This window comes from Idiotropiscis lumnitzeri, chromosome 21 (genome assembly GCF_059441095.1).
Source record: "Idiotropiscis lumnitzeri isolate Australia: NSW breed Sydney's pygmy pipehorse chromosome 21, RoL_Ilum_1.0, whole genome shotgun sequence".
Taxonomy (NCBI): domain Eukaryota; kingdom Metazoa; phylum Chordata; class Actinopteri; order Syngnathiformes; family Syngnathidae; genus Idiotropiscis; species Idiotropiscis lumnitzeri.
Window position 1 is genome coordinate 7,561,088 of NC_142411.1, and position 13,634 is coordinate 7,574,721.

A 13,634-nucleotide genomic window follows, 5' to 3' on the forward strand; every position below is an offset into this window, starting at 1 on the left:
GTTCGTTTATAAGTAGCTTGCATGTTGAAAAAGAGTAGGCACCCCTGGCCTGCAGTATGGGTCTACGTACTTTGGACTGAATTGGAGGAGGTCTATTGGGAGGGTCTACAATTTTATGTTTTCCGATTTTTCAGTCAGGCTAATACATGAAATATTGTTATGAGAAAATTCTGCCTCCACACTGCCTCCTTTAGAGCAGGCAGGTTCATGTTGATGCACTTCCTCTAGTCTAGTTGAGGCTCTTTGACTTTGTCAGACTCAAGGATATCATTTCCCTAGTCGACTAGTCACCAATTGCAGCTGCAATTAGTCGACTAATCGGATCATATGCAAATCACAGTACATCACACAAGCAAGCAACTGCTGTCATGTAAGCATGATTAGCATACAGCCTGATTCCGGTTATTCACAAACTAAAAATAAAGACAATTAACAAGATAGCATATTCAATTTTGATTAAAGTTAGCAGCGTGTATCAGCATTCCTGACATCTTTCTAAAAGATGATGCAACTTAAACTGAAGACGCTACTGTGCCGTTAACATCTAAATGAGATTTTAACAATATATATACTCATTAATAAATGTTATATAAACCAATTCTTTACTTCCAATTAGATCACTTAACTTCACAAACGCGGATTCTTCTCCACATCCTCTCCGGGCCCCACGTTGACGATGCTCCTGGCTCCTGATCCTCAGCTCCTCCATACAACCATTAATCCAGTTATACCATTGTAAACAGTCCTGCATCACTGACATTTCCGCTGAACAATATTGGAGTGTTGCAAAAATGCTGTCCATTTAGTTGGGAAAAAAAAAATGCCGTGCGTCCATAAAGCATCAATGGTTGAAAAGCGCTGACATTCCCATCAAGACGAACGGTGATGATGGCACAACCATCAAGCTCCAGTATTCTCCTTTTATGATGTAATGGCCGCAAATGCTGAAAACAGTCAACAATGGGTCCACGCGACATACAATAAACATTCAATAAAAAAAATAATAAAATAAATAAATAAATAAAAAATAAGTTTAGATGTATAACTTAAATGGAAAAATTTGTGTCACTTTTGTAGCAAAACGGCGTCACCTTTGAGCTCCTAAGTATATTACATTAATTTAATGTAATTAAAATAAACTACAAATGCCTAATGAATTACATGTTCAGGGCACTAATTAAGGACAAAGGCAATTTCCGAGCATGATTTATGATTGGTTTCAACAGTTTAATTAGCACATACACATTAGTCTAAAATATACTTCATTATCTATATTCTTAATGATGGCTTAAATTAATTTAGGTTAAACATTTTACAATGGAACACTGCACAGCAATACTGTTCCTATAATGCAAGAATGTTAAATAACACACAACAGTTAAGATAGAGGGAAAAAACACAAACGTATACAAAATTGTTTTTCCAGTGAAGCTCTTTCCTAACGCTGTCAGCATATACTGGAATTGCTTCTGCGATTAGAGTACATGGAATTTATGCACAAAATATTAGCCAGTTTTGGATGAGATTTCAGGATGCCCCTAAAATGCACATATTTAATATTCCACTTATTTTTACCGCCTCTAAACTTTTGAATGCATGTCTTTTTTGAAAAATGTGCATTTCTTTGATAAAGAGTTTAACAATAATTTTTACAAAAGGTGTTTGATCCATCAATTGAACAATTGATTCATATTATCATAATCAATTTCAATTCAAACTTTTCATCCCGCTCTTCATATTTTGACATCATGAGACCAAGATGACACTTAACAATCAGAGGAAAGTGGCCACTAATTTTAATTGTTAATTTTGCTATTCGGCTTCTTGTGCAAAAACAGTAATTTGGGAAAAAAAAAAAAAGTACTGAAACATTGAACAAATTATCCAGTGTGTTCAAATGTTTCGACAAAGTCAAATTAAGATGAGTTTTAGATTAATCCTGAAATTTCAAAGGCATAAAGATACTCGGAATATTAATTCCCTAACTTGTAAAGAGTTGTGTGTAATTAGGCATAGGAGCCGCACATTCTGACACTTTTTTTTTCTGGGGACTTCCCGAATTATTTCACTTGAATTAATTGACTCAGGCTAATACGTTGATTAATAAATGCAGCACAAGTCAATGCGTTATTGTCATGCAACTTCAGCGACAACAAATTCACTGACATGTGAAGGACAATCATAACTTGGACAAGACTGACACAAAAAATTTCTTTTTGCAAAATAGTAATAATAATATATTATATGTATAATATCAAATTAATAAATTATGGGCATGTCTTTCAGAATGCAATAAAAGTTTCTAAAAAAATGATTTAAAAAAAAAAAGGAACAAACAGTGTTTTAAGTGAATAAATCATCCCTGTTTCAAGTTAATAGTACTGATTTTAAATGTGCTTATATTAATGGAATGACATATAGAACACCACAGAAAAGTACTTAAGCTTTAGTGTGACGTCTTATCGCGCAGCCGTCACACTCTTTTTGGAGTCCGTCCATTGCTTGATCAGCCTGAGCAGAGATGTTTGCCTCGGATATTACGTGTTGATCGCCTGAGAGGATGAAGAGGCCTCCGATGATAGGTTGTTACCTGAAAAAGACAAACAAAACTCAATACATGACCAATGGCTAGATTTATATACAGGAGGTCCCCGAGTTACGAACACCAGTGAATATTTCTTGTTAATTAAGTTTATCTTCTTATCTATTAATTCATATTCATATTAATTCTGACTGATGTCCATAAATGTTCATAAAATGCTATATTTTTAACAGCACATCATCCTGCCGCAACATACGACATGCAGCGCCGCTCAATACTCATCTCAACACTCATGATAAAAAAGGACCTCTCATCGGTCGGCAGCTTGCGAGTCGCCGTTAAACATCATAAAACGAAGGAAGACCACCCAAGCTTTCCACCTCAGCAGCTTCACCTCAACTTGTAATCTTAGTCGCTTTTCTATTAGCCCCCAATCAGCCCTACACGACACCGCTCCGCTTGGCCAGGCATCGGACCACACCACTTCCTTTGCTTTTTCCTTCAAATGCATCGAGGCTTTCACATGTATACAAAAAAAATCGATTTTTGGGTTTAGCCAGCAAAACACAGTCGTCCATCAAGGCAAAAACACAGAGTATATAGTACACATATTTTTGGGTTCTGCATGTGCCAAATTCACAAACACAAAAGCTTGCATCAACAAAAAGAGCCCAAGAAGTATACTGCACATTTTTCAAAAGGTACTATACCTCTTCTTCCAAAGTTCTTCCAAATCTGCCAACCACTTGATGAATTTCCAGCACTCGAGGACTAAAATAATTGAAACACAAGTAGATTATCAGTACATTATTGGAGAAAGGTCATGTAATCTGCCAATAAAATGTGGATAAATTGTGTTATTACCTTTGTCCCACTCCCAGAAGATTGAGAATGTGTGAACGCCGAAATTTCTGACCGAACCTGAAACAATAGAGTGCCCGCAAATTAGCATTCGACTGTTCAACTCAAAGTAAAGTCTGCCTGGAGTTATCACAAGATTTGTGATTTTTACCACTAGCGCAATGAAGCTAAGAAATTGCTGGGATGCAATGACTGCAATTGCTATGCTCATTTTCACGGTGCATATTTACAGAAAAACACACATCAGAGTCAAAGTCAATTAATAAGCAAAATGTGGATTAAGCTCGCTAGGGTATCCAAATATAGCAGTTATTTAAAAAAAATTTTTTTTTTGCTTTTAGCGGCACATACCTTTCTGTCTAGGAGCGTTCCAAAGACTAATATGAAGAAACCCTACATAAAGATAAGAGAAGCGACATCAAAGAATATAATTGGAAGATGAACAATGCAGCACGTTGTAAATCAGAACCTGTGTGCCCACATACACTCATGTGCGTATGATGACTCATGAATATATGAGCTTGTTATGGAAATTCTGAACGAGGACTATACATCGCTATTTGGTTGATTTTTCTTTTCTTTTTTAATTTTGTTGTAATTTTTTTTAAAGTCCTTTATAAATGTGTTTATTTATTAATTAGCTCATCAAGGTTTAACAGGAAATCAGCTCAAGGGGTTTTCATATTACACTTTTTATACAAAAGGCGACTTCTATCGCTCTGTTGCCTTTATTGAAACTTTTGCCATGACCTGGATAACTGAGAATTAATACATATTCTAAACACTAAAATAGAGTTCAAGTTGAAGATCTGGTTGAGAATGTCTACCATAGATGGTCTTAGTTAAGTTGAATACAGTAAATATGGACACAAAATTGAAGAATAATTAGAACTAAAATAAGTAATATAAGAATATGATCTGAAAAGAGGAACGCAAAACATGAGCACAATATCAGAAGCTCACCTGCAGAGAATTGAAGAAGGCGAAGGCAATGTGGATTCCGAGATTAGTCGGGTCAATTAAGATTCCAACTCCAAGACCCCAAGTTATTCCAAAAAAGGGTGTGAGGATGGCTAAGCTCCTAACAATGACCACCAGGACATACTTCTCATCTTCATTCGCACTGCTTGTCATCCCCCGACTCTGCGATATTTTAACTATCACCACAATCAGGATGACAATGTTTATAAACACGATGAGCAGCGCCGGGATCACAAACGCCAGCAGTGCTCTTGACCTTTCCCAGTTGAGCCAGCAGATCACATTTTCCCGAATGTAAGCATTGTTCGGTGCTGTAACAGCGATAGTAATGACTGTGATCATCAGCGGGGCTCCGTAGCCAAGAGAGTATCCAAGAGCCAACATGGTGTTTTTGGAAACTCCCCCATCAAAGACTCGGACTGAGCGGTAGAATAGCAGCAGGGCAGATGCTAACATCCAGAAAAAGAGAGCTAAGTAAAAGAAATGGATGAAGAAGGTAGCAGCAGTGCACGCATCTGGATTCCTTTTATCTCCTTCCGAGATACTTGCTCCAATAATGAACCAAATGTTTGCGATCAGAAGAGACAGTGCAATGTTAACGATGGAAACATGGCGCAAGTGGGATGTGTTGCTCTTTCGAATTTTTTTCCATATGGCCGCCTCGATAAAGAGGCATATAACTAAGGACGCCATGGAAATCCCAACGCCAATGTAGGTTATGTAATCCAACACACGGCTGTTTGGAACACTAGGTGACATCAGTATTGAAAACGAGGTCAGGTGGTCACACCGACATGTGACCGTTTCATCATTTCTTCCAACGAGCTCGCAGCCCTCATCATCCCATCCTCCAAGACCATCGAAGAGAGAAAAGTTCCAGAAGACACACTGAGGGTTTCCCAGGCTATCATTTACGACGTCAAACGTGAAAGTGATATTGTCGATGATCATGTCAGCCTGAACAAGCACGACTCTCCCATTGATGACCCTGTCGGTAACGTTGTCCTCATCTCTCGGGGGAAGTACGTTATCCAAGGATTCAAAGGTTATCACGGTGAGGTTTGTCGCTCCGTTAGACTGCGCTACGTCGATCTCCACCGTGGAATTGAAATCCCCGTTGAAACTGTTGGTGATTATAGTTTTGTTCAAGAGAATCAACGGCGTTTCAATGCTCAAAGAGGTGTTGACAAGCCGACTTGTTATACCCTCAAGAGAAAACAACAATAATGAGCTGGCACTCTCATTTCTGGGAGTGAGAATTCTTGTTTCTTCAATGGTATCTTCAAGGTTAAGAGTGTCCCATGAGTCGATTGCCTGATCACGACTAAGAACATCAGCGACGATAAGTACATCCTAAAGTAAAAAAAAGGGGGGAAAAGAACGACAGTCAACACTTATCATATCCAGTTGTGTCTTGTTAGATGAAACAACACAAACATACCTCCATAGAATCCCGACTTATATCGAAAATAGTTGTCGTTACAAAAATGGCTACATTGTTGAGAATTCTAACGACGGCATCAATGTTGTTGGGAGATTCATTCACTTCATCACTTAGTTCAAGAGTAGTATTGCTGAGTTCTTCTAGGTAATCTGGCAGTGTCCTATTATTCAAAAACTGCATTTTCAGAGGGGGATAAAAAAGAAAAAAATATTCATATCTGTCTCAAGGCTTCTACACAGAATAATAGAACTTGTCAAGTCAAGTATCTCACCTCAGATTCAATGAGTAGTTGCGCAATTTTCTGGAGGATGCAGTTGTCTCCTCGATCTTCCCATTCTTCACTTTCCCTGCAAATGGCAGTCTTCTCGCCTACATAATTTGTTTCACAAGAAGCTCGACCCAACTCATTTAAAAATCCATTTCCAAATTCTGGGTCATCTACGCATGTGAATGCACCTGGAACGACAATACATGTAAGTGAGATAGAGCAGGGGAAAAAAAGCTATAATTGTTAAAATCTGAAATGTGTTGTTATTGCTAGTTCAATACTTACCATCGCTGACCAACAACAATGTTATGTTCCGTGTGAATCGAGGAAATTCAATCACTTGACAAGCAATGTTTTTTTCTGGGTTGTCGCAGTCTTCTTGTGTGATTGTCAACAGATATTGGATTTCACGGCCTGTTTCTAAACATGTACAAAGAAAACCCAACATAACACTGTGAACCATTCTTAATGTACAGTCACGGTTTGTCCATAATTATTCTAAAACGGGATTTTGCTTTGTGATTTTTTTGGAAATCCCTTAATTGGGGAAACCCCCACAAGAATTTGAAAACTTCTCACAGGATTGTCACACAACTACTCTAACCTTGCAGAACTGTGACATAATGTGTTTTATTTATTTTATTTCATATTTATTTTTTTATTAATTATTTAATCTTTAATTAATTTAATTGATATATTAAATTATTTGTTATATTGAAATGAAAGTGTCAAAATTATTATTAAATAAATTAATCCCCAATTTAAAAAATTTAATTTAAGTGGAACTTGAACTTGAGCACCTCTTTACTTTACAAAAAGAGCATTATTGTAAGGAAACATTACTGTTTACATACAAGTAACTAGAAATATATTACACATTCGAAGTAACTTGTCCTACACTGCTGATCAGCCATAACTTCTCATTTTCTTGTCTTATTTCCTGCTAAATGATCCCTATTCAAGAGATACAAATTCATTTTAACTCACAATTTGGATTGGCTAAAAATAATTTGGGGATACAATATTGAATGTAAAATTAATACAATATAAAATATGACTTTCTGTCTGAGTTTTACCTGTATTCGGGATGTCTTTAAACATCACCTGGTAGGGCTCCTGGACAGAGCACTGGAGTAACACTTCCTTCCCAACCTCACACACAATAGTGCCTTGGAGGGGGACAATGTGGATCGTGGGGGTTTCCGAAAGACTGAACGTTTCGATTGAGTTCTGCTTGAAACTTGAGTCCTCATGAAACAGCTGACATTCATAGAATCCTGAAATAAAATGATGCAAATTAAAGTAGGTCTTCAATGCCAATTTCAATTAAGTTATTATTATAATCAAGTACAATATTCCAAGAAATGGTGGATAAACGTAAAAGGAAAACGGATTTGAACTAGTGTAAAGGGTTAGAATAAGTTGCTTTTCCTTGATTCCTTGAGTCTTGATTGGGCTGTGGCTTTGTATATACACATGTGTATAATTTTTTAAAAATTATTCAATTATTTATTTATTTAAAGAAAAAGTTAAAGGGGTCCGAAAGAAGTTAAAAACCTACAGTCAAGACATACTTTCCAATATAATTTTACAATACTAAACCGTCACGATTTGAGCAATGGGTTGTGGACCCAAATGCAAGCAAGCAGGATTGCGTCGTGGACTTGATTTAATTTTAAGTAAAAAGGCAAACAAAGTACTTGGATAAACAAAATACAAGACAAGACAATAACAAACAAAGTTTCAAAACAAACACCAGGAAAACAGGACGTGACGAAAACCTTACATGACTTGATGAAAAACAAAAGCAACAAGACGTGGCCCAGACGAAAGACCAAGACCGAAGACCGAGTACCTAAGACCGCTGATATTGTCAAACAAAAGTCGACAATGACCCGCCAAGAACTGAAAGGAAAAAGAAAACTAAATACAAACAAATTAACGTGACAATGAGGGACACTTGGACGAGACACAAAGGGGAGGAGTCAGCTGATTGGGTAACACAAGGGACCTGGCTGACACGCACAGGTGTAAACAATAAACTAATGAGACACCCAAAGAAACATACGGAAAAACTGAAACTAAATAGTAAACGAAAAGCAACCAACAAAGATCATGACACATAATTATTAATTATTTTTGAAAGAGCATATATGCATATATCGCGCTTCACGTGTTTCTTACCATTGTCCGTAAAAAAGAAATTGGTGATCAAAAGCGTTTCCGCTCCACCCATTCGTGAAAAGCTGTGTTGAGCGTCTTCAGTTATAAGAACACCATCAATTGTCCATTCGGACAAGGTGATACTAAACTCGAGCTCCTCCGGTGCTGGGCCACATGTCACATTCAAACTGTCGTTGAAGAATACACTCTGTGGTTGAAAAGTTAAGGATCTGCTGCCTTTGATGGGAAACAATATAAAGCGTGTTCAATGTTTATTTAATTCCAGACAAATCAGCCTAAACGTGCAATGACATTACAATTCGTCTAAGGTTGTTATCATAATTAGTTACTTACTCTCAAAACTTATAGGAAAGGCATTCCTCAGATCATTTAATATTGCCACGAGAAGTGCATCAACATCCGGGTCTTGAATTGTCATATTTGCCGTAATTTCAAAGTCGGTAATGGTGCTACCACTCCTATGAAAGATGTAAAATCAGATCGACCACTGTAGCTGAGGTTGGCGATAGTATTTTTAAGAGTTCTTATGTGTTCTTGAGATGGACAGTTGTTATTTGAGCACATGGTTACAGAAAAGATAACCGTTATTAGAATTATGGAACATTTGAAAAAGCTTGAACATTTTCAAATGAAAGAAGTAAATCTACCTGAAGGCCAAAAGATCAGCTGAGAGTAGACCTGGGATATGGATCGCAGATTGCGTTTCAATCTATTTGAGATAGTGAGCGCATCCAACATGCGAGTTCAACAATAACAATTGCAAGCTTTCTTTGAAATGATTTTAAACAAATGTGGAGAACTTACAGAATGTGAAGTTATCTGGAAAACAACGCTATTTTCATCATTGTGGGATTCATCAAAGTCAATCTCCAAGGTGACCGATAATGACCTCTCTAAAATAGAGAAGTAGCTTGTCAGTGGATATCAGCAAACAATTAAATTTCCAAGAGTCATTATGTGCAAGTTATTTACTGTCTATTGTTGGGGTCTGTGTTGTCAAACCTGGAATGTGAATTGTAGAGAAAAGTTGAGTTAGACAAAGTCAAACACTTCAATATTTTTTTTTTGCTAATTTAACTAAATTTCACCAAAATGTCCAAGCAAAATAAAAGGAAAAAATGCCAAACATTTTTGTTTGTATTTACTGTCTATTGTCGGGGTCTGTGTCGACGAACCTGTAGTGTGAATTGTAGAGAAAAGTTGAGTTAGATAAAGTCAAACACTCCAATAATTTCACCAAAATGTCCAAGCAAAATAAAAGGAAAAAATGCCAAATATTTTGTGCCACTTAATATATATATATATATATATATATATATATATATATATATATATATATATATATATTAGTTCGCAGATATTAATTTGTTTCAAGATTGTGAAATCAGTGCCAATTTGCATGTTTCTGTCTATCGTACCTTACCTTTCATGGAGTGTTAGCGCCATCTTAATGTAATTGCACTTAAAGGTCAGATCTTAGGTGATTGAATGTAAGAGTTGTATACTGTACTGTAGTGTAGTCTCGGATACTTTACTTTCTGTTGCTAGTGATTGTGTTGTTACTGTTGTTTCTGTTGTTGAATTTATTTTTGGTCCACATGTGGTGGTGACATCTGTGGAGCACAAGTGCAAATATTTCTTATCGGCGATAAACAATAATTACTTGATCATTACATGCTAATTACAAGCAAAGAAATTGTTGTTTGTATACTGACATATGAGTTTGAGACGATGCACTTACTTAGCTCACAATGCTGCCTGTCTGAAGGAATTCCATTTACGCAGTCGCAATTTTGCGTCATGTCATTGCTACATGAGCCATAAGTTTCACAGACTTTACAAGGCCACAGATATTCATCCTCGCACTGACATTTCTGTTGTCCATTCGAGTCAATTAAACACCCTGGGGAAAATGAATGCCACAACCTTGGCAATTACAGTTTTGAAAAACTCAATGACTATTTTTTGACAGATAAGACAAACAAATAAACTTAAAATAATAATTAAAAAGAAACAACCCACCTGTGGTCAAAATTAAGCTTGTTAATGTCAATATCAAATCGTCTGCGAAGGTGAATGGTAAAGAAATATATTCCAAAGCTTCTCTCGGGTGAATATTGAGCTCCATTCCCCCAGTGTTGAATGTGCCAAAACTGAGAACGATCTCCACTGAGGCTAAGGAGAAGCACAGGTTACATGACAACAATTTGTTTCAAAGACCGCAAAGAGGTGAAAACAATGTAGATCATCTGCCTCAATAATACAGAACCGGCTACAGAAAATGGAATATAATAGGTTATAGTATTGGTGATGTTGAACTAAATATTAGAGGTGGAAAACCCAAGATTATGTGGGCCACAATTAAACCCTCACTCCCAGCCAAGATGGCCCATTTTTCAATAACAAGCTCAGTTAAAATATTTTTTGATCAGGAAACTGAAGTTAGTTATCATTTTGTTTCTTATCCATTTTTGAGAAATTAGGAAATAGGTGACGACTTGAAAAACACCTACTTTTAATGAGGAATATGCCCACGTAATTTGAGATCTGAACACATACACACAGACAGAATTGCAGGATGCCAAGCCTTCGGATAAACCTTGGGAGTAACCCGTGAGACAGAGTGAGAGAGGTAGACCAATTTCAACCGACATGCCATAATATAGAAAAAAATTACGTCTAGTGAGAATCATTTAAAAATGTGAGGGGCGCATTTCAAAAAGGCCATTTTTCTGACTGCATTCATATTTCCCCTTAATTTATATTACACCTTAAGGAAAGTGCTTTGTTACAGCTCCAACTATAGTGAAATGCGCTATATAAATATAGTTGTATTGCATAATATTGTATTGGATGCAAGTCCTTGTGAGGATAAGAAAAGTATATCTGACTTGTACTATTTCCTGAACTCCAGAGAATTGAAGTAACGATCGGAAGAAAACTTTGATCAGTTGTTGAGTCTGTATTTGCCATTTTCCTTCTTGAATATAAAAACGAACATGAATTGAGAAAATTTAGTTAATTATGGGTTAATTCTGGAGTAATTAAAAAGTGTGGACCTGAATCATCAAGAAATAAACCCTTGCTCAAACCAAATTGTCCATCAACATTAAGTGAGACTAAATTAAGTTGCACTTTCGTGGACGAATCTTTAAATAAAGACGGGGATAAAATCTATGGACATTTTAGTTCACAAGCAAAGACGAGACCAACAGTGTCTAAGATTTTTGCGAGTCGATTGCCACTCTCTCGAAAAGTTCTCGCGCGATTTACGGCAAACTAGCTCCTGGTGGCGAATTCTCGCGCGATTTACGGCAGAGTGCCGCTCTGTCAGTCAGTGGCGGGTTAACGGTCACGGAAAAAGAACAACTACGTTTAAGTGAAGCATTAATGGTCACGCTTTGCACGAGACCCCTAAGAAAGAGAAGACGTCATTATATATTGACACAATTTCGCTCCATTGAAGTGGAGGAAAAAAGACAAGCGCACGGTCGAAGGTAAGGAATGTGTGCGCAAGCTAGCTGGGCACAAAACGGCAACCCCGAAGAGACTCGTCGCAGTTCACCACAAAGACTTCGTGGTAAGTTAACAAAAAGTTTGATATTGTTTATTTATAATGTAACATTACAGCAACGACTATAATGCTCCAACAATAACGTGAAACCGTTGCTAGCTAATTTATGAGCTTGTTGCATGTGGCAATTGTTGCCACTTGTTGATATAATTCTGTCTGAAAGTGAATTTGTTCTGAGATACGTTGTACTTGTCGGGCAACAATGGTTTCAGTTGGATTGGAAATTTAGTTACAGCAGACAGAAGATAATCTTGTCTAATATAATATAGGAACTGCAAGGAAAAAATAAAATTTGTTGACTCAAAACAACTTAAGCATACATTTTCATACATGAAATATGTGTATTAACATGAAAAGATTCATCTGCTCACAAAAAATGTAAAAAGATATCCTGATTTTCCTGACTAAAACTAGACAAAAAAAGTTGGCATTTTTTTCTCATCTAAAATTATCAATCCATCCACATCTAATTAAATCTACATTTAATTACTTTTGGATTGATCCAATACCAAATATGTTGAAAATAATTAATACAAAAAAAAAAAAGATTTTTATTTTTATAAATATATAATAATAACTGTCCAATTAACTCAGATGCTAAATTAATATAATTCGATTTAACAAAACTTGTCCAGTGTGAATGCACTCTCTATAGTCTGATTGCACTGAAATGCGAAGACAAAAGTGAAAGACTGTGATTAACTTGTATATGTATGTATGTATATGTATGTATATGAACTGAATATGTTAGTCCTTAAAACTGTTTTCAATAATGACCTTCACATGAAGCAATGGAATAGTTATCACAAGTTTATACAATACCTTCTGTTGGTGTTGGACATGTGCCAGTAGCTGTGGAGCAAATTTTGGAAGACATGAGTTTAAATATGTTTCAAGAATGTTGGAAAACAATGTCCTCATCAAATTCTGTCCATTCATCTAATTTCCAATGGGTTTTTCCTCATTTGATTCATTGATGAGTTGGAGACTGTCTCAGCTGACTTTGGTCAAGAGTTGAGATGAATCCTAAACTGTTCAACAGCCAATCACAGGTTTTCAAATGTCCTTAAAAAATCCTTAAAAAAAATACAGTCAACTGACATTTCAGTAAAATACAGTGAGAAAAAAGAGAGCCAGGGAAAACCGAAGCAATTCCAGTGTCCTGAATATCTAAAAGCTTTTGAGGTTTTGGGAATGTCATCTTAGAAACTATTTTTTAACTCTGGGTGCGAGTTGGGAAAAGGACTTGTGGATTCCCAGAGTGAAGTTTTGCTCCCACTATCAAGAAGTGGGGCGTGGGTGTACTCCAAAGATAGGGTGATGGCACTCCCCAGTTAGCCTTCTGGATTCTAAAAGGTTCTCACAGGTGGATTGCTGGAGCCCCAGTCTGATTGATGCAGCATTCATCAGAAGATAGAGACAGAAAAATCTTGGCTGCCCATTTTTGACTGCTGGTACTTTAACTCGAATGAGATTGTGAAAATGGATGGCTGGACGACATCAATGCTTTACTTTTATAAACTGCTGTTTCAACTCTTTTAAAGGAGCTGCACTTACTTGAGTTTGGTTTACAAAACTGTCCAAATGGAGGGATGCCATCTATGCAGTCACAGATTAATGTATTGGCATTGCTGCATGGACCATACGTAGCACAGATGTCACATGACCAAGTAAAGGAATCTTCACACTGACACTCAGGTTGTCCAGCAGAGTTTAGAGGGCAGGCTAGAAAGGATGTTGTTGCCATAGCAATTATTAGTTCCACAGTTAAAAACATCAA

At 36.7% G+C, this 13,634-nt stretch overlaps 1 protein-coding gene across 1 annotated transcript in view; it reads right to left on the reverse strand.

The window, feature by feature from the left end:
• Window positions 1–1,206: 1,206 nt before the first annotated feature.
• The window catches only part of LOC148316797 (uncharacterized), an 82,151-nt gene continuing 69,723 nt past the window's right edge, over window positions 1,207–13,634 (reverse strand). The window contains exons 134-150 of the mRNA XM_088285988.1: window positions 10,022–10,183; window positions 9,816–9,893; window positions 9,426–9,455; window positions 9,253–9,282; window positions 9,085–9,173; window positions 8,928–8,989; window positions 8,614–8,738; window positions 8,281–8,496; window positions 7,173–7,373; window positions 6,382–6,516; window positions 6,100–6,284; window positions 5,826–6,002; window positions 4,367–5,737; window positions 3,755–3,796; window positions 3,407–3,463; window positions 3,253–3,313; window positions 1,207–2,590 (exon numbers count right to left, since the gene is read on the reverse strand). Of these exons, the coding sequence (XP_088142114.1) occupies window positions 2,538–2,590; window positions 3,253–3,313; window positions 3,407–3,463; window positions 3,755–3,796; window positions 4,367–5,737; window positions 5,826–6,002; window positions 6,100–6,284; window positions 6,382–6,516; window positions 7,173–7,373; window positions 8,281–8,496; window positions 8,614–8,738; window positions 8,928–8,989; window positions 9,085–9,173; window positions 9,253–9,282; window positions 9,426–9,455; window positions 9,816–9,893; window positions 10,022–10,183 (3,074 nt within the window). The 3' untranslated portion in view covers window positions 1,207–2,537. The remainder of the gene's footprint in view (window positions 2,591–3,252; window positions 3,314–3,406; window positions 3,464–3,754; window positions 3,797–4,366; window positions 5,738–5,825; window positions 6,003–6,099; window positions 6,285–6,381; window positions 6,517–7,172; window positions 7,374–8,280; window positions 8,497–8,613; window positions 8,739–8,927; window positions 8,990–9,084; window positions 9,174–9,252; window positions 9,283–9,425; window positions 9,456–9,815; window positions 9,894–10,021; window positions 10,184–13,634) is intronic.